This window comes from Otolemur garnettii, unplaced genomic scaffold (genome assembly GCF_000181295.1).
Source record: "Otolemur garnettii isolate 467f Iridium unplaced genomic scaffold, OtoGar3 scaffold00008, whole genome shotgun sequence".
NCBI lineage: Eukaryota > Metazoa > Chordata > Mammalia > Primates > Galagidae > Otolemur > Otolemur garnettii.
Window position 1 is genome coordinate 34,462,289 of NW_003852403.1, and position 27,122 is coordinate 34,489,410.

The window sequence follows — 27,122 nt, forward strand, 5'->3', positions numbered from 1 at the left end:
GCTGTCACTTCTGCTAGCGGGTGACCGGCTCAGCTTGGAGTTGGAGAGGCCCTTTCACCTCCCCAGCCATGCCGAGGATCTGGGTCCTCCTGCCGCTGGTGAGTCCCCTCCTGCTCCTAGTGAGCCCTCTCCTGCCCGGGTGGGGGTTTCTCCTCGCTCCGCGATGCGGGGCGGGCGCGGGGTGCGCTCTGGGGCTGCGGCGGCAGCTAGGGCAGGAACGCGTGGGCATCGGACACCGCCCGCCAGCCGTGAGCCGGCATTGGGCAGACTGGCTCTCCGGACCTCCTAGGACGACTTCCCTCCGGCCTGGGTGCCCCGGAAGCTGGGGACTCGCTCTTCTTGGGTATTGATACGAAATGACCCCGCGGGACAGACTGGGCAGCTCCCGCGCTCCGGTGAATGAGCGAAGTTGGGAAGTGGTGGGAGCGGGTGGAGGGGCGTGGACAGGGGGTAGGGCTGGAGCCTGGGAGGCTTTGGTCGCTGGAGGGGATCCCGGCTGAAGGAGGGGATCTTCTGGACAAGTCCTTACATGCCCAGCCCACTGATCCGCGTAGGTGCGGCTGGGTGGGCGTGTGCGCGCCGGGGGCCGGGGCGGTGGGAGCATCTGCGGAGCGCGCGGGGCTCCTTTCTGACACTTCTCGATGCGGTAGTGGTTAAACCTAAGGCTTCGGAAGGCACCGTTTCTTTCTTTAAAAAGTTATCTTGACGCTGAATGCGTCTCCGGAGGCTTGTTTACCTTCTGATTACAACACAGAAAAAGAAACTTGTTTCTCTTCCGGGAATTTTTCTCCTTAAGACCGTAAGTCACTGCCTCAGTGGTTAAATTTTGTTTTGCTTTCCAGCCCTTCTCTTTCTCTTCACCCTTTCTTAGTTTGCCCTCCCACGGTACTTTCTGCTTGGCCTCCCTGCTCCGGTAGGTGGTTAACCGTCCTCACAGCCAGCGAATCTGGCGCCTGAGTGTGGCCTAAAAACTTGAGCAGCCTCTTCTGCAGAGTCCCTGGCTCAAACGCCAGCTTGGTGAGGGCTCATCGAAGGGACTAGGATCCCAGAGGCTCCTTGGAGTGCTGAAGCCTCTGACAGTCCATGGATTTTTATTTCATTGGGTCCCAGCAGAGTACCAGACACACAGATAGGAGCGTTTGCAAATATGATCTCAGTCTTTTCTCACAGCAGCCCCTGTAGTGAGGAAGATGTCCTCATCTCCATTTTACAGATGGCGAAACGGGGCTCAGAGAGCTTAAGTAATAAAACTGAGATGACACAGCCAGTCTGTGGGATTGAACTCAGATTTAATTCCAAAGCTCAGTCCGTTTGCTGAGTGCGTCTGATTTTTAGATTACGCCAAGAGCAAAATTAAAAGGCAGTCATGTCTGGGACCATTTTATAACTAAAAAAAAAAAGGTGCAGTATTTGGGCTCCTTCAGAAACATCCATTGAGAGAAGTTAATATTCAAAATTTTAAAAAATCGAGAGACAGTTTACACGAACCTCTGACCACACCCCTTTTCCCCTTGTTATTAACCACTGCACTGTTACAGTGTTGGTTGCTTTTGAAAATCTCCTTTTGTTCTTGGATAGCAAAGGAAATAGAATTGTGAAAGCCTGGAGCTATGCTTCCCTTTTGCACAATAGCATCTTTACCAGAGGCTGATGTATATTAAAGCACCAAGGAAGCTGCATTTCTGAATGTACACGTAGGCGCACACACACACATTTGTTTATATATACATGTTATTATAATATCTATAATATTATAAATTAAGTATAATTTATTATATTTATATATGATATGCGGCCTAGGAAATTAAGGTTTATTAAGTAAAATTTATGAATACAAATGAGTTAAATTTCAAAACTCAGATGTGACTCTATCATCTATATATTCATTGTTTACACTTTGTAGTATATCTTCCATTTTTTCTCCTCTAATATGATCCTTCAAATTTCGTTACATGGAACCCTGCTTTGTGACGGAGTAGCATAACATCATGCCCTTTGCTCTTGTAGTTTTCACACTGTTGTGGTACCTTGTGTGTCTCTCCAGAAAATGCTTGCTTTCCGTGCCCTCACCCTAAGTAATGCTACCTTACTAGTAGCAAGAAATAAAATAAATAGGCTGGGAGCAATGGCTCAAGCCTGTAATCCCAGCACTCTGGGAGGCCAAGGCCAGTGGATAGCCTGAGCCAGAGTCAAACCCCATCTCTAAAAATAGCCTGGTGTTGTGGCCTGGGCCTGCGGTCCCAGATATTTGGGAGGCTGAGGCAAGAGAATCTCTTAAGTCCAAGAGTCTGAGGTTGCTGTGAGCCGTGATGCCATGGTATTCTACTGAGGGAGACAATGTGAGACTGTCTCAAGTAAGTAAATAATAGAATAAAATTAATAAAATGGAGGAAGTGAAATGCTAATTAGTTGGAACACAGAAGAAAATTGTTTAATTATATTTATGGTCTGGAGGTGTATGGTGAGAGGTGCTTTTTTCCTGTTTTTTTTTTTTTTTTTCTGCTTTCTCTCTCTTTTTTTCCTAGTGCTCTGTCGCTGATGCTACCTACAGTCAGCAAATATACCCATCTTCATCTTTTTGCTTCTTTTTTCTTCTCTATCCTCTTGGAGTTAGGTTTTCTTCCCCTATTTCTGGGTATTTTTTCCACAGTGCCTACAACAAGTAAGTTTGAAATCCCAAAATATTCACAAATTTCTGAAGGAGACAGATAAAGAGTCAAACTTACTTCCAAATTTGTTAGAGAAATGACTGTGGGTATATATATATTTTTAAATGATGCGTGAAACCTTATAGGTTTTCAGCACATTGGCCAGGCAATCACTAGGCAGCCAGTTTCCTATCTTTTACATGTCTTAGAACAATTATCTTAAAATTATGGTCAAAGGAAAGGAGAAGGTATTTGGAAAATAAAACAGCGCATTTACCAGTAACCATACGGAATAGTTTTAGGAGGAAAATAAAGAATAATTATTTAATTTATAATTAAATAAGTTTTCTTAAAGCAACCCAAGAAATATCAAATGGGCTATTTCTCTTTGATTTTGAATGGGCTGTACTTTAATCACAAAGGACTCGAAAAGTCTTGTGAGTACAATAAAATTATGAAATATAAATTAAAACATTAAGGACCAGGATAGAAAAGCACAAATTTACAAATGATGGCAAGATTGAGAAACAAGAATTAAATTGATGTATGGAGACCATCAGGATCCTGGCTCCTGGCTGTAGTTAGACAAATGAAATTTCTCTAACATCTGTGCTGTATGTTATCCTTAGCAGCAAACTAGAATTTCATTTGGAAAAAGTTTTATTTCTTGCACTGAGTTTAGAGGGAGAAAACGATGAAACAGAGGCAAAGAGGAACTGGGATTCACATGTCCTCTCCGAGGAAGCTCTTTGGGACACGGGACAAGTGATTTACTTCCAAATAATCTTACAGTGATAGTGTCAGAATTTGAACAGAATCTCTCTGAAGGCTATTAGAATGCTTTAGAGAAGCCAGATCACTATGGGATAACTGCCAGTTGGAGTGAATAACTGTTTTCTAAGAGATGGCCTGAAACCTGAATAAGGAAATCCCCCCCTTGAAAACCCCTGGTAAGTTGAGTGCTTTTGGTGAATTATCCTGGGTGCCAAAAGTCCCTTAATGAGCACATGTTTTGCAATGAGTACTACAGAAAGACAACTCACTTACAATGAACAATAATGAAGGAACATAATTTAAGACTTGAAATTGATTAAAAGCAACTTGAAACCAAATTTAGGACAGTCAATCTATCCCTTTCTTCTTTTTAAATAAGTAAATATCGAAAAATTGGCCACATGATGTGAAACAAAAAGCAAACATTGAGAAAGGAAATTCCTTCTTTATCTCCCCACCCTAATATAAGCAATTTTGATTTTACTTATAGTCTCCTAGTCCTACATATACACGTAATTGCATATTTCATTTGTGCTATTTATACTTTGCTTTTTGTTTCTTTGCATGTACACAAGTCTTTTTCTGTTTTTACATAATTTTTATCAGATGCATTACACAGAGGATATTAAGTGAGCTGAGATCACTATCATTGTTATTTGTTGTATTTATTACTTATCTTTTTATTGTTATAAAGAAAACATTCCTTAATTGTACTGGAATATATTCTGTATGTGTGTATATCCGTGACTTTTTGTTATTACTGAAGAATTATTTATAGAATCATTGTAACTTCCTCGGTGTATAGTTTTATATCTTTTTTCCTATGGTGTGTATATATATATATATCCATAAAAGTGGGAAAATAACATTAAATAAACCACCTAATTAGACTTTTTCATTTTCTGGAAAACTCTTGCTTTTGAAACAAAAAATACTGCTTTTATATAATTGAACTTCTAACACCAATGAAGTATCTCCACTTCAGTCTCAAATAGGAAGAAAACATTCTGTCTCCTTGCCTACCTCTGTTTCCTGGAAGTGATAGCGTGAAGAGTAAAGTGCAAGTGAGGAAAAAAGTGATCGTTGTAGGTTTGGTAACGTTGCCTTCCCAGAAGAAATAGGCTTGTTCTCCCCTTTGTTCACAATTGCGTTCTTGATTTGAAATGAACTGTAGGCAGCCCAGTCACCCTCATCTATGGGCACATAGAAACACCCATCACAGTTATTAAGGTCGAACAGCTTGAGTTTCACGAAGTGGAGATGATAGTGAATTTAGGATGAGATTATGCCTTCAGAGCAAGGCCAGCCGTGTAACCTTGTAAATTGGACTACAAATTCCAGTGTACTCAGCCCAGCAAGGTGAGCAAGCCTAGTGTGGATTGTATTAAGCTATGAACTTGGAAAACGTGTAAAATTAGAATAAATTTGCCCTTGGATTCATTAATTACAGGCTGTCCTGCAGTCAAGTCACGGGGCACCATGTATTCATTCAGTCTGGATCCTCCGAGGCCACAACACTTATGGTGTAAGAAAGGTTGATATTTTTAATCTCTGAGGCAGAGACCTTGCAAAAGAGAAAGAGAAAACGAACTCAGTATATGGTATGTGGGTGAAGGCTTTGGTTTTTAGCAGTCCTCACAGAAAGATCATTGGTCCTAATAAACTTTTTTTCACACAAATGTCTGTAAAGATTTAGGGCTGATTTTTAAAATTTGGCCTCTACTTAGAGGAAGACGGACTACCAGGTGATCTCACTTGTATGTGGAATTTTAAGAAGTTATGTACTCAGGGAAGTAAATAGATCAGTGGTTGGCAGCAGGCAGGGGAAAGAATGGGAAGAATTTGGGGAGATGTTGGTCAAAGGATATAAAATTTTTTAGACAGGGGTATAGTAAGCTCATGAGATCTATCGTACAGCATCACGGCTGTGTTACTAATGTGCTGTATACCCGGACATGGCTAAGAGAGCAGATTTTAACTGCCTTCACCACAGACACAAACAAAAGGTATATGATGTTAGTAGCTCAAAGTCGCCATTCCAAAACACGAATATATTTCCAAACATAATGTTGTACACCATAGCATCATAAATATACACAATTTTTATTTGTGAAATTAAAAATGAATACGAGAGAAGAATCTGGTGTTGACAAAAAAAGCATGTAAGGCAGATAGGCATTTATTTATTTTTCATATTAGTTGCTACCGTTTAAATGTTGAGGGATTTTGATTTTACTTGAAAAATAGAAAGTTTAGGCTCACAGCCCCTGTGGCCCTTGTTCCATGGAGCTCAGTGATGGCTGCTTTCTAGATCCGGGCAGGGCTGTCCTGTTGACAAGCCTGTCCCTGCCTTTATTTTCTGTTGTTTCTGTTGTCTGTTTGCCTTCCGTGGTGCCTATGTGGCCCCTTTGGGTATTTAAGGGCTCTGGGGCTCTAGTGAAAAGCTTCGCAGCCCTCACATTTACTCATTTCCTCCACCAAAGATGACTTCTTTTCAGCCTTATTTTTGGAAGGGTCACTATTTCTTCCTGAAAAATCACATTCTTATTTGCAAGTGCAGAACACGGGTGCTGTTAGTCTGTAACACTCTCTTCTTCTCACATGTAAAGGGAGTAGCTTGCTAACTGCAGATTTTGCTTCCTCTCAGCCAGTTCTCCACCTGTGGCAACATCCACCTCACCGGGAGTACTTGTTAAAGATGAGTAGGAGGAGGGCCCAGTTCTCAGAGCTCCAGATTCCTTCCTTAGGTTTATGTTGGAGCCTAGGCACCCTTTTTCCCAATGTTTGACTACACAGTTGTGATATCAGTTAGGGCTTTGAGAACTATTTGTCTAACTGTAGCACAAAACTCAAAATCCAAACCCAGACAGAAACTTCTAGACACCTTCATTTTATTTTTGCCATTGCTAATCATTCATGGATCTAACCAATCATAACTTCTGTCCCTAATACCTTTCTCCTGGACATTCCAGAAACTGGCCTTAAGAATCAAGGAAGACACCCTGGGGATAATATGAGCTTATGTATTTTTATTTACACATTAATAAAAAAATGAAAGGAATCTTCCCTTATCTCTTCTCATGTAAAAAATTTTATTTTATTTTTATTTCGTGTTGTTGATCAGGTCATAGTATAAAATAACATTACTCTTTTTTTTTTACACAAATCTATTAGAGATGCATTATCTTATTGGAGATGATGAATTATTATTTTTTTCTAGAATTTCTTTTTCTTCAAGGGTTGATAAATAACTGGGCATTAAAGGAGCAAGGAGAATTAGTGACTGGAACTTCATCACTTGCTACATCTTTTCCTCAGCAATAGAGGATGTACCCAGCCTAGCAGGCCCCATGAGTCTGGGAAGAAGTAATTCCAGCTTGTATGGGTACCTGAAGATTTCAGGTCTAAAGACCATGGGAAATTTCATATCTGTTTAGTTCAGTGATCATTCAGAAATGGGAAACTCCTGCGGGAAACTCCTGTGGGAAACTCCCACATTCGTAGATACCACTGATATCTCTTAAACCAAGAAGCTGAGGGAATCAAGAGGCTATGGTAAGGTGACCAGACGTCCCGCTTTTGGTGGGACAGTCCTGATTTTTCACAATTTGTCCTGCGTCCCACAGCGTTTTAAAAAAGTCCCAATTTTTGGAAAGAATGCACAACAAGCTAGGGAACAGCAGGAGAACAGGAAGGGAATATATAGTTTCAGGCTGCCATGTGGCTATTTCGCCAGGACATGAGTTTTATATTATTTTTGTTAATTTGATAATGTTAAACTTTAATAATAACAAATCATTGTTGAGAACGCGTTTTTTCTACGGTAAATAAAGTGTGGACATCAGAAAAATCACAATTAAGTGTTGAGACTTTGAAAGCCATTTTATGTGTGAAATATAATTTAACAAATTCTTGTGAAAAATTTCATGACCTTTTAAACAATGACAGCAATCTACTAAACAAATTCACTCAAATGAGAAACATGCCAAAGAATAAAATAATACTATACATAATTTTTTAGTGTATTATATTTGTAAATTACACTTAGGTTGAAATTTAAAAAATATATATTACAATACTATTTTTGCATTCTATGAAAATTTTTGTTGCTCCATATAGACCAAATTTTTTTGGGGGTGGGGACCCACCCCACCCTGTCAATGCTGTCCCACTTCACCAATGTTAAAATCTGGTCACCTTTGGCTATGGGCCTTATATTAAATTCTTAGAGCTGCTGATTGGGTGGTTTAAATGACAGGCATTTATTTTCTCCCATTTCTGGAGGCTATAAGTCTGGGATTGAGGTGCCAGCAAGCGAAGGGTCCGTTCCAGGCCTTCCTTCTCAGCTTGTAGGCTTCCTTCTTCTCTTGTGCCTCATAGCATCTTCCTTTGTGTGTGCATCTAAATTTCCTCTTCTTAAAAGGTTAACAGTCAGACTGAATTGGGACTCATCCTCCTACTGACTTCATTTCTAACGTAATCTTCTGTAAGATCCTGTTTCCAAATATAGTCACATTCTGAGGTACTGGGGGTTAGGACAGCACCATATGGACTGGGGGCTGGGAGAGGACACAATTTGACCCTTGACAGTCCTGAATCTTCTGCACTAGATGCATGGCCGTGGGCCAGTCCCTTCACTAGCTGGAAGCATAGCTGCCTCTATCAGATAAGGGATTTGGGTCAGTATAAAGTCCTGCTCTAAGAATATAAATACAAGGAAACACTAACTTTCATTTTAAGTGTTAAGAATCTTAGGAATTAGCTGGCGGCTTAGCTGGTGTCAACACTGGTGTCAACTCGATACCATCCCCGCCCCTGTCTGCTTTTGCCATTTTCCCAAGTGCTTCTGTGCCTCCTGTTAATGTCTTAGCTGAATTCTGAAAGATCTCTGTGGTGAGTGGGAGGGGACACTCTTTTCTCTAGAATCCCAGAATGTACCTATGTTCATCGGGCTATTTGAAATTCAGAGCCAGCGGTTAAAATGTCCATATTCAATTTGAGATATCTCATTTTCAAATAATTCTTTTAACAGGCATTTCTTAATGACTTTTAAACTTTTATTTTATCAAACTTGCATTTAAGGCTAATATTGTACTTTTATAATAAGTACTTTTAGACACACCCGGTTCAAGTATAATATAATATTCCTGATAATTTAAGACAAACTTCCCCAAACTTATATGTACAAGTGTCTTTTTCTTACTAAAGTACCTCGATGGGTGCCTAAACAACATTGCATTATCATATTTTGTTCCAGTTTATAAGCCACACAAGAAAATCAGCCCATATCCTCTCTAGCGGTATAAAAATAGACAGGATTCTGAGAAATATAAGGGCTGTCTAGAAAATTATCCAGCCATGTAATACGAAAAATAATAGTACCAATGGCTGAATACTTTCCAGACAGCCCCTGTGTATCTGTTTATTCATAATTCCATAACTACACAATAAAATCCTAAATTATGAGATACTTTTTGTTTATCTTATTGTTTCATTGGCAGCTAGCAACCCAAGCATTGTATTTTGGACATAGGAATCTTCAGGGACTGGTTAATAAAATATACTTTTATTTTTTTTGAGCCAGCATCTCACTATGTCGCCCTCCGTAGAGTGCTGTGGCATCATAGCTCGCAGCAACCTCAAACTCTTGGGCTTACGCAATTGTCTTGCCTCAGCCTCCCAAGTAGTTGGGACTACAGGCACCTGCTACAATGTCTGGCTATTTTTGTTGCAGTTATCATTGTTGTTTTAGCAGGTCTGGGCCAGGTTCGAACCCTCCGGCGTCTGTGCATGTGGCCAACACCATAACCACTGTGCTACGGGTGCCAAGCCAAAATATACTTATGTGGTAAGTATTATTTAAGAAAAATAAATCAGGCTCAGTGCCCGTAGCACAGTGGTTATAGTGACAGCCACATACACCGAGGATGGTGGGTTCAAACCTGGCTAAACAATGACAACTGCAACAAAAAATAGCCAGGCGTGGCGGGCGCCTGTAGTCCCAACTACTTAGGAGGCTGAGGCAAGAGACTCGCTTAAGCCCAAGAGTTTGAGATTGCTGTGAACTGTGATGCTATGGCACTCTACCAAGGGCAACATAGTGAGACTCTATCTCAAAAAAAGAAAAAGAAAAAGAAATTAAGATTTCAGCAGAGCCTGAACTTAATGCAAACCATAGTTATCGGTTTTTGGTAACTTGTACGACCGAACTTTCAACTTCACAAAGTAAAATGTTCCCTTTGGCATGATACATCTTTTTTTCCAATCGTTTTACTTCAAAAATGAAACAGATTTTTCTTCATTATCAGATAACATTGCTCTTATGCGTGAGGATATACTTAGTCTCAGTTGAAGAAAGGAAAATAAAATAGCCTTGATTCTACTAGCTTAAGGGAATATCTCCGGTCAAATATAAGTTAATCTTTATGATGTTTGATTTACTAAAAATGTAAGACTGCCAACAAGGGCAAAAAACTCCCCAAATTTATACGAATGATTAAATGCTAATAATCCAAATATTTAAAATGTTTTCCACCTTTCAAATGCTAGGTGGGTTGCTATTCTAGATTCATCATTATTATCCAGATTTTCTTATCTTATTGAAAAAGAATATAGCAGATGATAAATCACTATAGATCTTTAAGCTTACCACACCCCTAAGATTTTCCCTTCTAGCTTTTTTATTATCCAATGAACTTATGTGCATTGTAAAAAAGATGAGTTAAGCAAAATGAAGACAAAAAAGTCACTCATAGTCTTGACAAGTGGAAATAAACATTATTTCTATTAAATTTTGATGTGTTAGAAGGAATATCCTGCTGAACCATTTCTTTTTCTGAAGAAAGTCTTTTTCTCTTATTCCTTTTCCTTCTACTTTCTTCTGCTAAGGTCAAATCATCTGGACCATAATTATTCCCCCTCATCAAGAGGGCAGGTTTTGTCTGCAGTAGCCGAGCACAATTTCTATGGAAGAAATTTTCCTGTGGGCTCTGATTAGAAGTAAAACCCTCTTCACCAGGATTACTGCAGAGCTTGCTGCCTCATCATGTCACAACAAAACAATTTGCAGTTTGATACCTGTGCTCAGTACTGAGCGATCTCACTGCTGTTCTAGCCATCTGTTTACTCATTCTTCCCGTGCAGAGGGCTCCCACTTTTCCCCACCCAATGTTCTTTTTTTTTTTTTTTTCTGCTTTTTAAAAATCTTTTCCTGTTTGTTTTGAACCACAATAAGAACAGGAAAAAAAAAAAAAGGTGTTTTTCTGGTGGTTTTTTTTTTTTTAACTTCTTTTTTAAGTCCTAGCTCATTTCATAGGGCCGATTTTGCCACACTGACTTTTTTAATTAATCTGGGAAGGGAGTCTCAGTTTCTACCAGGGCTTTTTTAAATTCAGTCACTGAGTTATTAATCTATTTGTAACTGCCACCTTGGATGCCCAGGCCTGACCGTCCCTCAGGGGCTGAACATCCATGGGGAATTAGGAGACTAGGGTATGTGAGGGCAGAGGTCGTCTACTGGGTCTGCTCATCCTTGCATCATTTCTTCTATTCCATAACCTGGGACGTCACAAAAAGTGATTCTTCACTGATGATGCGGACGAGGAATGAACATCTAGTTGTTTTAGTTTCTCATCATCTCATTCAAGGGACAAACTCTCATGTGTCCCTATTTTTGCGAGGCTCAAGGAGATCAAACACAAAGATTCCAGTGTAGGATGAGTTTTTGTTCCTAAATATTTTTCTGTATATTTGTGTATCCCAGATCCTCACCCTGGGAGAAGCTGCACTCTTGGTCATGGCCATTCTCAGAAATTCAATGCCCAAACTGGAGAGAGGGACATGCAAATTCAGCTCTTCCCAGAGCTTCAGGGCTGGCAAATTCCACCCTCTCTATCCGCCAGAGCCCTGGCTTTTGGGGTCCTGCTACAGTTTTCCCAGACTTGAGGGCTTGGGACTGACTTCTGGTTCTCAGAGAAATCCTGCCAAACACCTCCTTTTCCCCCAACATCCGTTTGTTTTGAAGGTTCATTATATGTATAATTAACACGCAGTCTTCTTGCCAACAATTGTCCAAAAACAATCAAGTTGTTTACATGCCCAAATGGAATCAAAGTAATTAGGAAACTATTTTACAAATCTGAAACATAGCCCAGATTTAGGCCATAAGTGCTAGGTCTGAGTCCCTCTTAGCCCCTCTTAATTGTAGGTTAATGATTGGTCAATCATTTCTTATGTTCTGTGCTACTTCCCTGGGTACTTGGTCATTTATACCAAGAAATGTGGACCTGCTCATAGTAATGTCTCCTAAATATTGGGTGAAATTAGCATGCCAAGGAGGAGAGGATGCTGTATCAATAGGGAACACACACATGCACACACACACACAAGTGGATATTTATCTTGGGTAGCAGAACTGGGATTCAGCCCACAGTTGTCTTGAAATTTATTTTTCTTATTGAACGATGCTGCCCCTCACTGGAACTTTAATAGTCCCTCTTATCAGACACTTATTATATGCCAGGCACTGTGTTAAGAGCTTGTATTGTTCCATTTAATTATCACAACAAACCTATAGGAAGTGGTTGTATCTACTTTACACATAAAGAAAATGAGATTTGAGGGATTGAAGTGATTTTACCCACAAACACAGAGCAGTAAGTGGGAGCCAGTACTCATGTCTGAGCAGAGCCCAGGATTCTACTATCCATGACACTGTGGCAAGTGAAGTCTGAACTGCCATCTAGGTGATCTGCTCCTTTCTTGGAGATAAGTCAGCAAGCCCCACACTGGCTTTGCCTGCACAGCACAGATACCACCATTGGGGGTGGGTTCCGCCTGCTTACCACATTGCTCAGTTGAGAAATCAGTAAAATTCTCTTCGTGCTTTTCTTTGACAGATACTTACCTCTATTGCTGGATTAACGTCCAAAAGTGTTAATGCACGAGTAACTGAAATCAACGCTGGAAAACTGGAATGGAGGACCAGTGATGCTCAGGACTTGGAAGGCCTGCATCCCAGGACCCAATTCTGCAGCCAGACCTGTCCTCCTGGTATTTTATACAAAACATTCAAAGATTAGAATGAAAATCAGATTGAAGAGGGGTAGATAGTAATAATGAATACAATAATAAGGGGCCAAGCAAGGTGGCTCTGAAATCCTAGTACTCTGGGAGGCCAAAGTGGGTGGATTGCCTGAGCTCATGGGTTCAAGACCAGCCCAAGAGAGAGTGAGACCCCTGTCTCTAAAATTAGCCAGGTGTAGTGGCAGACGCCTATAGTCTCAGCTACTTAAGAGGCTGAGGCAAGAGAGTTGCTTGAACCCAAGAGTTTGAGATTGGTGTGAGGTCTGATGCCGTGGCACTCTACCGGGGGTGACAAAATGAGACTCTGTCTCAAAAGAACAAATAATAATAATGAATACAATAAGTTTTACAACTTTTGTTTCTACTGCATTATATAGCATAACCGGGAGAAAAATAACTATACAATATTTTTCTAAGACCAGTTTTATTCATTTTTGTCACACTTGTTTGTTGTGGTTATATACAAGTATAATTTACAAATGACACACACAATCCATTTTTTTCAAGAGCAAGAAAAGGCTCAATTAAAGGTATTAAAGCTTATCATGTCAAAGGCGATTCGGACCTATCAAAATCCTATCAAAATTATAGAACTCTGAAAGCAACTGCAGTCTTACAGGATATGTCTCAGCACTTCCCTTTAATCAGAAGGTCTCTAAGAAACTTATTTTTCCTAGCACTGAAGCCTGCAAAATGTTTTGCATTTTTTCAGCTGAATAACTAGGTGAACCAGAAGAGCAACGGACAGAAACCAACAATTTTTTAAAAATCAGTACTTTGCATTGCAAACAAATTTCGGATCGGAAATCTTTCAAACACCAGCAGGTTAGAAGCTAAGCAAAATGCAGTTTTGCAGACTTTTTTTTCAAATTGGAACAGAGTTGATATAGATCTCAACCAGATGCAATGTGGCATAAGACAGGAAGGTAAAGGAAAAGAGCCACACAGCTTCATGGTATAGACCAACAGAAGCCGAAAACACCACAGTCGGTTTCATGGTTGGTCTCCCAGGCTTCCAGCCCTCAGGCTGCAAAAGGGTGTGGATCCTATTTTTGAAAAGATTCTACCAGTCCCCCTTTAATAACCTTTATGGAGAAAAATCTTCCTTTTAACTCAGCCTTTTTATACTTAAACCCACTTGCATTTTGCTCTTTTTCATTGGAATAAAGAATGGCTTCCTGGCTTTATTATAACTTACTCAATGCTATGAATTTGGCCTATGAGTTGAAATCTTCATTTGTAATTCTAAAACCTAAAATGAAAATTAAAATAAAGGTTAATATGCTTTGCGCATCAAGCTGTCAAGGATTTCTGTCCATTGCTGTTTGGATTTTGATTGGTTTTATTCTCATTTAAGAAGTGATCTCAGCTCTGGTGAATTTGCTTGTGAGGTAAGGACTCTCATAGACCATTATGGGAATTTGAAATTTTAAAGAAAAAAATTTAGACATGTGGGTTAAAAACCTAAAAATATTTATATGTAATGAGATAGTGATGGATTTATGAGAAAATGCCTTTCATTGTGATACCCAATAGCATAGGATTCCTTAAGTAAATTTTGGAATACTTAGAGGTTATACTATTATGTATCAATTAAAGTCATGTTTTCTGATAAATTTCTAATGTAGTCCTCAAGTATGTAAATCTCCTTAAGTGACTGCCCACTGATCTGCTGGCTGGATGATTCTCTTTGCTTCCTCTAAATATTCTGGATGGCATCCAGCCGTGTTAACCACTCTTCTCTCTTCAATTCCTTCTTGTAGAATTTGAGGCTTATCAATATTCAAGTTGCTTCCAAATCTGTTTATGGTCATTGGTATCGTGATATTAATATGTACCTTAATTCAATATTATGTATAAATTAATGAAATACAAATGCAGAGAAAAGACAGACTTTATTTCTATGAAAACTAGGTTGAAAGCTTTCGAGAATTTCGATAAAGGTGAGCGGCTAAAAGATTGTTGATAAATTAAGGGAGGGCAAAATGAGTGCAAACTATAGGAGAAACGCAAAAATCTTTAAAGCCATTCATACAGATTATTGATGTGCTTAAGTTTTCTCTCCAACAAGAAGGGAAGAAGGAAGGGGGAAGGAGGAAAGGAAAAAAGGGAGGAAGGAAGGAGAGAAGAAAGAAAAAAAAAACAGGAAATTATAGGTAATGTATTATGGATGTCGTTTAAGTAGGAAAGTCTAGGATTCTAATAACTTGGTTTTATATCACAAGATAGGCAAATGATGATATAGTTGTATTTTATAAATTGAAATATAAAATTTACAGTATTTTTAAATGATTTCTTTTGTGAACTGATAGTTTTGATTAACTATTCGGGCCACATCACTGTATCCAATAAGAACAAAGCTCTACATGTTGGCCACCTCTTTGTAAACTTTTGGAATGAATATTTGGTAAAGAAAGATACATTTAGCTACAGTTTCCCATTTTCCCTTTGTATGGCAACTTTAGAGGTGACCTTTGAGAGATACTGTATTTTGCTTTATCAAAAAGAATGCTATGAGGTTATTAAGGAAGTCACTCACCTTGGCAACACAGCATAAATTCTTTTTGCACTACATGTGAGTAAAGCAGATAAGAGTTTGTCCAGTTTTTTAAAATTAGTTATATCATTAATATAGTCACCAGTAATGTTTTTCTCATACACTTCCCTTATATTTTCCATGTCTTTTCTCTATCTTTTCCCCCAATCTAGTTTTCACCACTCGACAACATGTATTTATTTGTACATTGTCCACGGTTAGCCTGAGGAGGTGAAGTCTTTGAAGGTCAAGGCATTGCACAATCTCTAACTCCTAGAGAGTACCTAGCACACAATAGGCATTTAATAAACACTTGTTAAATAAGTGAATTTTTCCAGGGAATGCATCTGTTGTACAATGCTTAGTAATACCAATTCAGTGACTCATTTTCTTTTTAGAGTAAATTAAGGCAAGCATAAATATTATTTAAAATTATTTGCATTAAAATAACAAGCCTGATAATAAATTTTGTTATAAATATGTTCTCACCTGCCCCTCAAAACCTACTGTGACTTTTAATGGAAAATAATAGGAGGAAGAGAAGAGGGACCTGCCCATTCTCCCCAGGCAGGCCATGTGCAGTTCTGACAGCAATTTGAGAGAAGGATCATAGGCTCTCCATCATGTGCAGGATGGAATTTACACTTAGGAAAAAATAACCCTTTGTTAAAGATTTTGAAACTACTGAGATTTGATCAAGGTCTTTAGAATTCCAAATGTTCTTTTTCTTAAACTACACAATTTCTTGTCAGCATCTGTGCACTTTGGAAAGTAAAATGAGCAGTCAGAGCAGGGGGCATTAGTTGGGTAATCGGGGTGGCCAGTGACCGCTATCCACACCGGGAACATACACCTACCAACCTCTTCCCTTTCTCCAAAGACGTGAGTTGGTAAAAGCATTTCTTCCAGTGCGTTTGGTCATTTTGGCCTTCCCTTTTTTTGTCTGCTCCTTTTATTAATCATCCTATTTCTATAGGCACAGTCCTTCAGTCACTCTTTTGGTGTTTGCTTTGGCAGACTTTCTGGCTCCTGGCATGATTTTTAATAATAATCTGCTCCCCGACTGTATTTATATATCATTAACTGAAGTGCCCTGCCCTACACATCTCCCACCCCCTCATTTGAGTAGGGTTTGATTGTCATCCCTCCATACTTCCCACACTGTTGCCTGGTCACCTCCTGTTCAAATGTTTGCCCCTTTCTTTCTTGGCCAGGTGAACGGAAAGCTACCGAGTGCACAAAGGATGGGCCTGAACCAGAGTGTGTGCCATGCCAAGAAGGGAAGGAGTACACGGAGAAGAATCATTATTCTTCTAAGTGCAGAAGATGTAGACTCTGTGATGAAGGACATGGTAAGAGTCTAAAAAGCAATCAAAAAAGACCAATCTGGATGCTCCATGTTGAATCATTTATAACACAATTTGAAACTGAGGGCTGCTCTGGTGCTCTGATGAGGGGAAGGACCAGGCTGAATAGGGTCAAGCAGGCCCAGATGCTGACTAACCACTGGCCTAGACATTTATGAGTCAAGTCCAGACAATTCTTACAGATGTAGGAGAAGGACTAAATTTGAACCCTGGGAACAAGCTTCATCAGCTCCAATGAAAAGGCTGGAAATGATGTTTTGTATGGCCTTGACTTACACTTGTATGATGGCTCTTGTTCCTGGCCGCAGGAGCTCAGAGCCTTGCCTACACAAGGACAGAGAAACCCCAGGGTTGGCTGGGATGCTCCCTCTTCTTGGGAGATTTGGAATGTTCTAACTTGAATTTTTATGGATATATCAATCTATTCTGAGGGCCCAGAATAGACCTCCTCTCTACATTGGCCACCTCCTTAAATTGATCTAAATTTTCATAGACCAGACCACACAGTACAGCAGGCCTACTTCCTTATGTTGACCACCTCTATAGGTTGACCAATTTGTTACAGCCCCTTGGGTGGTCACCTTACAGAAGTTTTATTGTATAACAGATGTACTTCTAGTTTTGTTTGGTAGACGGAAAGCTTTTCTTGCTTCTATTCAGGTTCCAAAGCAATGTTTCTCAACCTTGACTATGCGTCAGAGTTGCCTAAAAGCTATGCAAAAAAGCCAATAGTTCCTGCCTCAGGGCAGTTAAATTAGAATCTCTTGAGTAATCTCTTGGCACTGGTCTGATTGAATAAGTATAGGTGAGAGCCTACCTTCTGCCTTTCCAATAAGCTCCCAGGTGAAGCCAGTACCACTGGTCCACAGGCCACATTTTGATAGTTAAGGCTCTAGGCTCAAGGTCCAGGGAAGCCATCTAAACAAGGGTGGGGTTTATCTCAGTTGCCAGATTGCTCTGTCCACTTAAAATCTGCTAAATGGTTGTTGGCAGTTTCAACCTGGGGTCCCCTGTTTTGCCTTCAAACACAGCTGTATTACTAAAGGTGTGATGGTGTGACCGCTCCTGTAAGTGGTGGATTGCAAAAATCCATGTAGCTCCTGCCCATTGTTTCACAGCTCGTTTATAACTAGCTGCTGTAATTAAGAGTTTTCAAACTGGCTTTCTAGGCTTAGAAGTGGAAAGGAACTGCAGTCGGACCCGGAATACCAAGTGCAGATGTAAATCAGACTTTTTCTGTAATTCTTCTACAGAAGAATTTTGTGAACACTGTGACCCTTGCACCAAGTAAGTTTTAGTTTTTCTCTGACTAAAACACTGGGTATACTATTTGGCCATTAAAAAAGATGGAGACTTTACATGGATGGAAGTGGAACACATTATTCTTAGTAAAGCATCACAAGAATGGAGAAACAAGAATCCTATGTACTCAATTCTGATATGAGGACAATGAATGACCTAGTACATGGTGGGGGGTGGGGCAAGGGGAGGGCCAAGAGAGGGAAGGAGGGAGGGGTAGGAGGTCACAGTGTGTGACACACCTTTTGGGGGTGAGACACAATTATAAGAGGGACTTTACCTAACAAATGCAATCAATGTAACCTGGCTCTTTGTACCCTCAATGAATCCCCAACAATAAAATATATATATTTTAATATATACATATTAAAAACCCACTGAGTATACTGTGAGAGATACTGTCTTCTGGGGGAAGCAACACTGACTGAGAGTCAAGAATTACCACTCGAGTCTTGCTTTGCCTCCAGTCAGCTAGTGACCATTTGCTTAATTAAATTTGGTTGAACACCAAACATTTATTGAATACTTCCCATGCACAAGACGCTGTCTGGCTGCTTGAGCTAATGACATGAGTGATTGTTAATGCAATCTACAAACATATTCCTGGCATCAAGGTATCAGTCTAGAGGACTGTCAAGAAAAGCAGGGCTTACTGTGTGTCAACACCATGTGACTCATCAGAAGAGACTTGTGTTCAGGGTGTTCAAAGTTATACTGGAAAGCGTTTCCACTCTGCCTGAAAACTCAGGGGTGAAGATAAGACATGTGGCTTGAGTCTTGAAGGAAGAAAAGAAAGAGCATTACCAGGTACAAATCCATGGAAAACACATCTTAGGCAGAGGCTGCAAAAAGTTAGTTTAAGCGCAGGAGAGCAGGGTACCTGGAGTGTAGACAAGACTGAGAAGGAGTCAGGGATTGCCATTTATGCTGAAGACTTTGTTTCGACCCAAAGTTAGGAAACCTGATTGCCCATCTCACTTTTCTGCTGATTAACTGAGGGAGGTTGAGCATATCACTTAGCCTCTCTGAGCTTCAGTTTCCTGGCTCACAGGAGGCAGATAATACCCGCTTGTTCTCTCTGCCTCTTTCGGTGAACGTCAGGTTGGGTAATATGTGTTATAAAGGTGGCTTCTTTTACTTTGTAAGATATTCTTCTATATAAATGTAAAGGTTTAGGATTACTATTGTTTTGCCGCTCCTAACTTGTAGTTCATCTTGGGACGCTTTTAGGAGTTCATCTAATAGACTGAAGAAGACTTTAGTTTTCTTTGCTAGAAACATTTTATGTGCACCTGCTGTAGCCTTTCTAAATGGTCGTCTTTAGAACTACTGGGTTTTGTGGTTTGTTTGTTTGTTTGTTTTTGGACAGAGTCTCACTCTGTGCCCTGGGTTGAGTGCCATGGCATCCTCATAGCTCACAGCAACATCAAACTCCTGAGCTCAAGAGATCCTCTTGCCTCAGCCTTCCCAGTAGCTGGGACTACACCCACCACAACACCCAGCTAGTTTTTTGTTTGTTTTTATAGAGATGCGGTCTCACGCTTGCTCTCACTCTTGCACAGGCTGGTCTTGAACTCCTGAGCTCAAGCAATCTGCCCATCTCGGCCTCCCAGAGTGCTGGGAGTCCAGGTGCGAGCCTCTGCACCTGGCTAGAAGTACTGTTAATAAGAACTATTGTTATTATCAGTAGTAGTTCTAAGTACTTCTTGATTTAATTTTCTTCTCGTGGTAACCACCTGAAGTAGATCATTTTATGTCCTTGTTATTGATAAGATAACAAACTCGTAATGGTTAACTGATTTCTCAAGCTCACCCAGCTACGTGATGGGCAGAGGCAGATTGTCTGTCAGTGTTTGGCTGTCAGAGGAAAATCCCATGGGAACCTTTTAAGTTACCACTTGATGTTAAAAGTGGCAACTTGTAAGGGCCAGCTGAGGAGCTTTCCTAAGTGACGGTTATTGTCTGCCCATTTTATTTTCTATGGGAATTTTTTGAAATTGTTATTGAGGACTAGTTTAAGTCCTAGTGTACAAGTGTTCCATTTATGGCCACTTTTAGGTTGATTTTTGTGTCTGTTTTATCCTCTCTCTTATATATCAGTATTTGATTACTTTCCTTGAACATTCTTGACATCTTAAAATATAGAGTTACTCTTTAAGGTATTTTTTATCCAAGTTATTTTATCCATTTAGACCAGCTTTAGATGCTAATCTAGAAAGATTTAAGGGATCATGTTTCCCAGAGATGCAAGGATAGATAACAGGGCCCCTAATTTATGATGTGTTATGGAATATGATATAGAAATTATTTGACCAGATTTTCTGAATTTCACCTGTATTTTTTTCTAGGTGTGAGCATGGAATTATTGAGGATTGTACTCAAACCAGCAACACCAAATGCAAAAAGAATGGTAGTTATTTCTTCTTATGGCCATATTACCCTTTCTCCCATCCCAATGGCAAAATATGAAGAAAAGCCAATCGCTTTCATTGTTTGAGAGTTTTCTATTTTTACTCTTAAAAAATGCTCATTTTCATATGAAATGTCCTATCTTCCAATTTGTAGCATCCAGTTTGCACTTTTGGTGGCTAATTCTGATCCCGGTTCTACTTGTTCTACTAGCTGTTTGTGGTAAGTACTCAAACTGTAGATTAAAATAACGTGGGAAGTAGTTGCTCACAAAGATTCCCTTCCATGTCCCACCCATGACAAAACTGCCAGGTAGGTAGATCTGTTGTACTGTTGTTTTCCTGCCACTGAACACACTGTCGAGAGTTGATAAGATTGGATGGTATTATCCCTCAGCTACTGTTTCTGGATAACAGTTTGGAGGCACTGAGTGGGATTCTAATCTGTCATATGAGCAAGGGTTCTCTGCAGCAGCAGAGATGGCCAAATATGAGAAGTAATCCTTGCATAATCATTGAGCTGTCCCCGTGCAAAAAGAGAATACAAAAGCAAAGGCATTCCCAGGAAAGGCATTGCAAGGAATAGGCGATAAACTTGTTCTTCTCTGTACTTCTCCTTCCTTAATCAAACTTCATGTTTTAATTCTCCTTCTTAATTTACAATCATACAGTGGCATATTTTACACAAGGGTAACTTTTTTTTTTTTTTTTGGAGACAGTCTTACTTTGTTGCCCTGGGTAGAGTGCTGTGGCATCATAGCTCACAGCGACTCAAACTCTTGAGCTCAAGAGACCCTCCTGCCTCAGCCTCCTGAGTAGCTGGGAGTAAGAGGTGCCCACCACAATGCCCAGCTATTTTTTTAGAGACAGGGGTCTCATTCTTGCTCAGGCTGGTCTCGAACTCCCGAGCTCAAGCAACCCACCCACCTTGGCCTCCTAGAGTCCTGGAATTACAGGCATGAGCCACCATGTCCATCCGCCCATGCAGGGTAAATTAATGAAGTCAGCAGATAAGCCAAAGTTGAGCAAAATCATGATTAATCTAGGAAAAACCTTTTAAATCATTTATAAAGTACAGAGTTGCATCAACTTTCAATTAACTTAGAAGTGTCTAATATTTTTTTGTCTTGGAACAATTCATTCTTTTTTCAGTTCAGCTGATGATAAAGAGGTTGCCTTGCCTTTAGAGGTTATTTAGCTACAAATGCATTCTTGATATTTAATCACTACAATTGTCCTCAGACACATATGGATTCCTTTCTTCCATATCTCACCAAGTTCAAGGCATACACCCATTGAGCATGTATATTTGAGTTATGTGTGAGTGCGTGTACTGGAATTTCTAGGCATTCAATGCCGCTTGTGGCTAATTGATGCTGACTTTCATTTTCTGTGGCTTCTGTGGTCTGCTGTAGCCCTGCTACCCACCTCCTTGCTGGAGAGGAGCAGTGGTGGCCCTCACCATAAGTCAGAAGCCTTCTTCACACTAGGCCAGTACATGGTAATTAGACGATTCACTGAAGATCTGACCTGTCTCTAGAGCAGGTGGCTCAGGGGTGGGGAGTAAGAGACCCAAAATGGGCACAGCACTGCCTTCCGTGCTGTTTGTCCCCTTTAAGTTCCCCTCTTTTTCCTTCTTAAACCTCTCTTAGTGTGAGAAGATGTTCTTCCTTGCATCCTACAAGGCTAAGACCTAAGTCTGATTAAACCTTTTTTGATCTTTCAGGACTAATATATAGAAAGTTCAGGAAAAGAGAAAATGGCCACCCTGAATCTACAACGGCAGAGGTATTGAAACATGCATCAGCTTTCTTGAAAAAGTAGAGAAATTAGTAATTCAGTTTTCTATCAGTTACTTTCTTTTAAACAAGCATTTAGGTCATGCATGGGTTAAAGGGCATCACAACTCAGTTAAGATAGGGTGATAGGGTGCCCTGAGAGTGTCCTGAGTGTGAGTTGTGAAAAGGACGTGGCCAAGTTCCACGTTCCATGTTGGTGTTATCCCTACAGAGAGAGACGTCCTTTACCAGAGTGTGGGATCAGTGGGCAAAGAGATTATCTTCAAGTCCACTATCAAGGCATAGCTCACTTCTTTCCACCTACCCCTTGCCTTTATTTCTTGCATATCTTTTCCTAACATGGGATCAGGCATTTCAAATAGCAAATGACTGGGAAGAGTAGCCAGTTCTGTGTCATTGTATGATTTTCTCATTTGAGGCCAGGACTCAATGGGAGTTATGGGTCTTTAAATCAATATAGTACCAAAAGAAAAAAATTCAATTTGAACCATTCTCTGGTGTCTAAAATAAGAATAGTTACAGTGTAAGAACATTTTAGAATGATTATCTTTATTTTTTATTTTAATGAGTCTATATGAAAAATAATCTCAGCCCATTCCATGAATTCTTAAGTTCTTTGACTTGGTAAAGAACATAGCACAACATTGCTTAGTTTCTGGCAAGACTGGAACCTTTCAGAATCAAAACTGAATGGTGAAGGATCCTTCTTAATCTCTTAGTCCAGTTTTGTAATTTTACACATTAAGCAACTGTTTCTATTTCCTTCAGAATTAAGGAAGAATGAGGAGATTACATTTAGAATATTCCAATTACATTTTTATCTATGTCTCTTCTCACCTCCATTTTTTTTTCTCCTCAGGAAGAAGTGCCGATGAATTTATCTGGTAAAGCCTTTATCATTTTATTTTATAACAATAGCTCCCTTTGGCATAACAGGCCAATTTTAGAATAAAATTGTCTAGTTAAGTGACATATTTTGAGATCTTGCTGTTCTTTGAGCTTGCAGTTCTTCCTGCTTACCATGAAGGGTTTGTAAGGAAGTTTGTTTAAATTTATAACTAATACATAGTTAAAATACATTAAGTAACAAAAGGATGCTATATTCTGAGTCTTAACAAATTTTCTTTCATAACCAGTTAGACACATTACAGTACTGCCTACGTTGACCTACAAGTTAAACCAAACTATAGACTCAGTCATTATTGGTGAGCCCTATCCTTTTGTGCCTGTGGGTCATTGATCATCAGATCCATAGGCATATTGGAGGAAATGTTTCCCAATCCTCTTATTGTATAAATGAGAAAAGAAGATTCAGAGATGTTGTGTATATAATATACAGGTTATACAGATAGTCACTTGGGACGTAGCAGGAGTTGAAATTGGAAGTCAAGACTTTTTCATTGCCATTTTCCCCCCAAGCAACTCTGTAGATCTTTAGTCCTGTTTGTTAAGTACTACAAAAGCAAAAATAAACATGGTTTTTAGTCATGGAAAGTTCATTTATGAAAATGACTTTTCTGACTATTTTCTGTTTTTCAGATGTTGACTTGAATACTTATATCCCTACTATTGCTGAACAAATGACACTAACTCAAGTTAAGGTCTTTGTTCGGAAGAATGGTGTCAATGAAGCCAAAATAGATGAGATCAAGAATGACTATCTCCAAGATACGGCTGAACAGAAATTGCAACTGTTTCGTCATTGGTATCAACTTCATGGGAAGAAAAATGCATATGCTGTGTTGATCAAAGGTCTCAAAAAAGCCAATCTTTATGCTCTTGCAGAGAAAATTCAGCATATAGTCTTGGCGGACCATAAAAATTCAAACTCAGAAAATGAAACTGAAAGCTTGGTCTAGACTGAAGAACAACTAACTCAGTTCTGAATATGTGCAATGAGAATTTGAAAAAGCTGTGATGGGGGAAGGCTGTACATATTGCTTGGTTTTTCATTGGATGTGTTTTCTTTTTTCATGTGTTAGATTTTCAGACTTAGTGTATTTATAGATTTCAGTATCTCATGATTCTGCTTTTGAGAATGCTTAAAAACTAGTTGGGAAATAGACATGGTCAAAAGTAAATGCAATGGCACGTTAAGTCCCCAATAGGAATGTATGCAAAGAACAAAAGATTAGGCTCACCCTCTAATATGTAACAGATGATTAGGTTGATATGAATATAATTAGTATGTGTTCGTACAAATGTCTATCCAGAGGCTGACCTCATTCCATGAATCAATAGAAGCCACGCCCTTTTGTTGAAATGTCACAGTCACTCGACAGGTGATTTTTCCTCCAAGTTACCTCCACAAGTCTAGAGTTTTGACCACATTTCGAAGCTTTGTTCACAAATCTGAGTGGTGCTTATTCAGGGAAAGCATATATATTTTAATGCAGAATTTAATAACATTCTACCTCAAAGGTCTGTGCACAGATTACCTGTATTTTATTGTGCACTGTTTCAATTCACGTAGAAAACAGAGAATGAGTTCTGATGCTTGAATATTTTATATTTGTCATTTTACTGAATCAAAATAATCTACTTCTTTTCCAGGTACCCAAAGCATTTCAAGTAGGAGAGTTATTACTAGAGCCCCGCCACCTCTGTGCTCATTTTCTCCTTGATGTTCCTTTAGATAGCCTGATATACCCCCAGACCTGAAAGTATCACCAAAGAGATAGTGTTCTGCTAAAAATAAGACTTCCCTTAGAAATTCTAGTCTGGTTTGGAGACATTAACTGCCTTTATAGAAGGTAGCTCTGTGGCATGTCATGAACCCATATTTACCACCAAAGGTGATAAGGTGGATCCCCCCCGCCCCCCGCCCGCCGCGCAAAATATCCGGTAACGCCGGTGTGTTCTTTTTTGCTACAAATGTCAGCGTGTACATAGCAAAGGGAAACTCACCCGTAGGTTTTAGGAATTGCTCTTGTTATTTCCTTAATGCTAAATACTGCTATTTTGTTACTCTTACATTTAAGCATTTCTGAAATGTCATATTACTGTGAATTTTAATAAATACTATTTATATTTATATGCAAGGTGCAAACTGAAGATAGTTATAAACTGAAGTAGATACTTAGAACCGCGGAAGCGTTTCCATTAATAGAAGAAATTTTTTTACCTTATATTTGGAAATATAAACTACAGATAAAAACATTTAATTAAACTGTTGTTTTTTGGCATTTCTGGTTCTCTTTTTTGGTGGAGGATCACGCTCTGTGTTTCTTTTTCTTTGCTCTACCTACTGCTAACTGTCACTTACTTATGAATCCGGGATGTTTTCTTTGGTCTCTTAGAAGGTACTTCCTTTTAAAATTTCTTTTATTTTTAATTGTTATAATAGTGGTATAAATTTCTAGGCTATCTGTGACATTTTGATAGAGGTGGAGAATGTGAATTAATCAAATCAGGTAATTGGGGTATTCATTACCTGCTCCCAGGAAGACCTCTTCCAACTGCACATGATTATTTGTTAGACAGGATTATATTTCAGACACTGGAATGTAGATAAGAAAATATAGACCTTAAGGAGTAGGGCTTCTGGGTTTAAATTTATAACTAATACATAGCACAAGAGCGCTATGTATAACACTTAAGAGAGTTAAGTGGGGATTTGGAAACATTCTTTCCTGTGTACTTTCCATTCTAACCTCTTGGACCATCACTCTTTTTTTTTTTAATTTAATTTTAATAATACTACATATACTTTATTTAACCTATTATTCCCCAAGTCTTAGCATTTCAACATGTAATCAATATAAAAAGTATTAATAAGATAATTTATATTCTTTTTTTCCATACTAAGTCTTCAAAATATGGTTTGTAGAACTTAAAGCATATTTCAGGTTGGACTTGTGACAACTCAGGGGTATGATAGCCACGTGTAGCTAGTGGCCACTACAGTAGATAGTCCTGGTCTATATCTTGGTTACAGAGGGTCTAGTAGCCTTGACTCTATAGCTAACTTAGCCCTACTACTAAAGTCTGGCACTTCCTGAGTCTTTTAAGTGATATCTTGTCACACTAGTTGGTTTGAAGTTCCACATTTCCCACCCCTACATTAGCTTTAGGAATTGTTCTACTTATAGGACTGAGTAATTGTTTTTGCCCTGGGAGGTGTGCTTTGCCTGGCTCTTGGAGTCTTACCTCTGTGTGTGCACATAGTATTCGACCAAAGACTTTCCAGAACCTCTGTACAGAGCTGGAGCTTTTCTGTATAACTCCCTTCCTTCCAGTACTCTATTGTGTTAAGTCCAGCCACTCAGCCTCCTGAACTCCCATCTCTGCTCTTCAAATTAGCAAGATCACTGTGCTTTGCACAGGGTCCCAGCCTGTGCTGTGATCTAGAAAGTGCCTTAGGCAGAAAGTCTGAGTGATCATAGGACTCTCTTCTTTAGTTTCTCTTCTCTTGAGGGACCACAGTCTTGTGCTGCCTGTTGTCTAGTTTTCTACTTGTAGACAGCAGTGGGGAACATCTGGTAATATCATAGTTATTCTTAATGGCCAGAAGAGGAAGTCCCACGTTGCAAGGCAAATTGAGTGAGGGAACAGCCTGTACACACTCTGATGAACTCCAGCCAAGAACCTTGAGTACCTCTGGGGGGAGGACAGTTGACTAGGTCTTTGGGTTTGCCTTTTTCCCCCTGGCTTCACCTAATGGTGCCAAGCGTGGCTTCTCCCATGTCAGCAATTACAGCCATATTCCTGAGTTGAGGAGGCCTCATGGTCCAAGATCACCCTCATTCTGGTTCTCTTGGTGGTGGTCATCATCCAAAGATCATCCATGAGCTTCACAAAAATGCCATGTACAGAAGCCATGCATAGATCGCACGGCAAGCATTGCACGCTCAAACACCTTGGTCTTTGTCATTGCCAAGTCTATGGAGTTCTTCAGTCTCTGATTGGATCAGACATTTTTTAGCGATTGAATCATCACTTTCTGTACATCTATCTGGATAAGTTATATAATTAATGCAATTTATTATTTTTTCTATGTTCACTCCTAAATGGTAAATTAGAATTCTAATATTTTCTCAGCACTTTTAAAATGTTAAACAACTGCTAAAGAGATGTCTGGTCTAAATATCACTCATTTGTAGGTAATCTTTACTCTTTTTTTCTCTGATAATTTTTAAAGCTTTCCCTACCACTTTTACTTTGTGTTCCAAAGTTTCACTACAATGAGATTTAGTGTGGATTTATTT

At 39.5% G+C, this 27,122-nt stretch overlaps 1 protein-coding gene across 1 annotated transcript; it reads left to right on the plus strand.

Annotated features, from left to right (window-relative positions):
- On the plus strand, window positions 1-24,877 carry FAS (Fas cell surface death receptor). The gene is made up of 9 exons (XM_023509612.1): window positions 1-98; window positions 12,320-12,473; window positions 16,257-16,394; window positions 17,579-17,696; window positions 20,057-20,118; window positions 20,274-20,339; window positions 21,843-21,904; window positions 22,775-22,799; window positions 23,455-24,877. The coding sequence occupies exons 1-9, from the start codon at window positions 69-71 to the stop codon at window positions 23,772-23,774; spliced, it is 975 nt and encodes a 324-aa protein (XP_023365380.1). The 5' UTR covers window positions 1-68; the 3' UTR covers window positions 23,775-24,877.
- The last annotated feature ends 2,245 nt before the right edge of the window (window positions 24,878-27,122 follow it).

What these genes read in the sequence shown, in the direction of transcription:
- FAS (XM_023509612.1), top strand. Translation starts at nt 69, where the DNA reads ATGCCGAGGATCTGGGTCCTCCTGCCGCTG. An exon ending in ACTCTGTGATGAAGGACATG is followed by an intron (nt 16,395 to 17,578) that starts GTAAGAGTCTAA and finishes CTGGCTTTCTAG; the next exon opens with GCTTAGAAGTGGAAAGGAAC. An exon ending in CTGAATCTACAACGGCAGAG is followed by an intron (nt 21,905 to 22,774) that starts GTATTGAAACAT and finishes TTTTCTCCTCAG; the next exon opens with GAAGAAGTGCCGATGAATTT.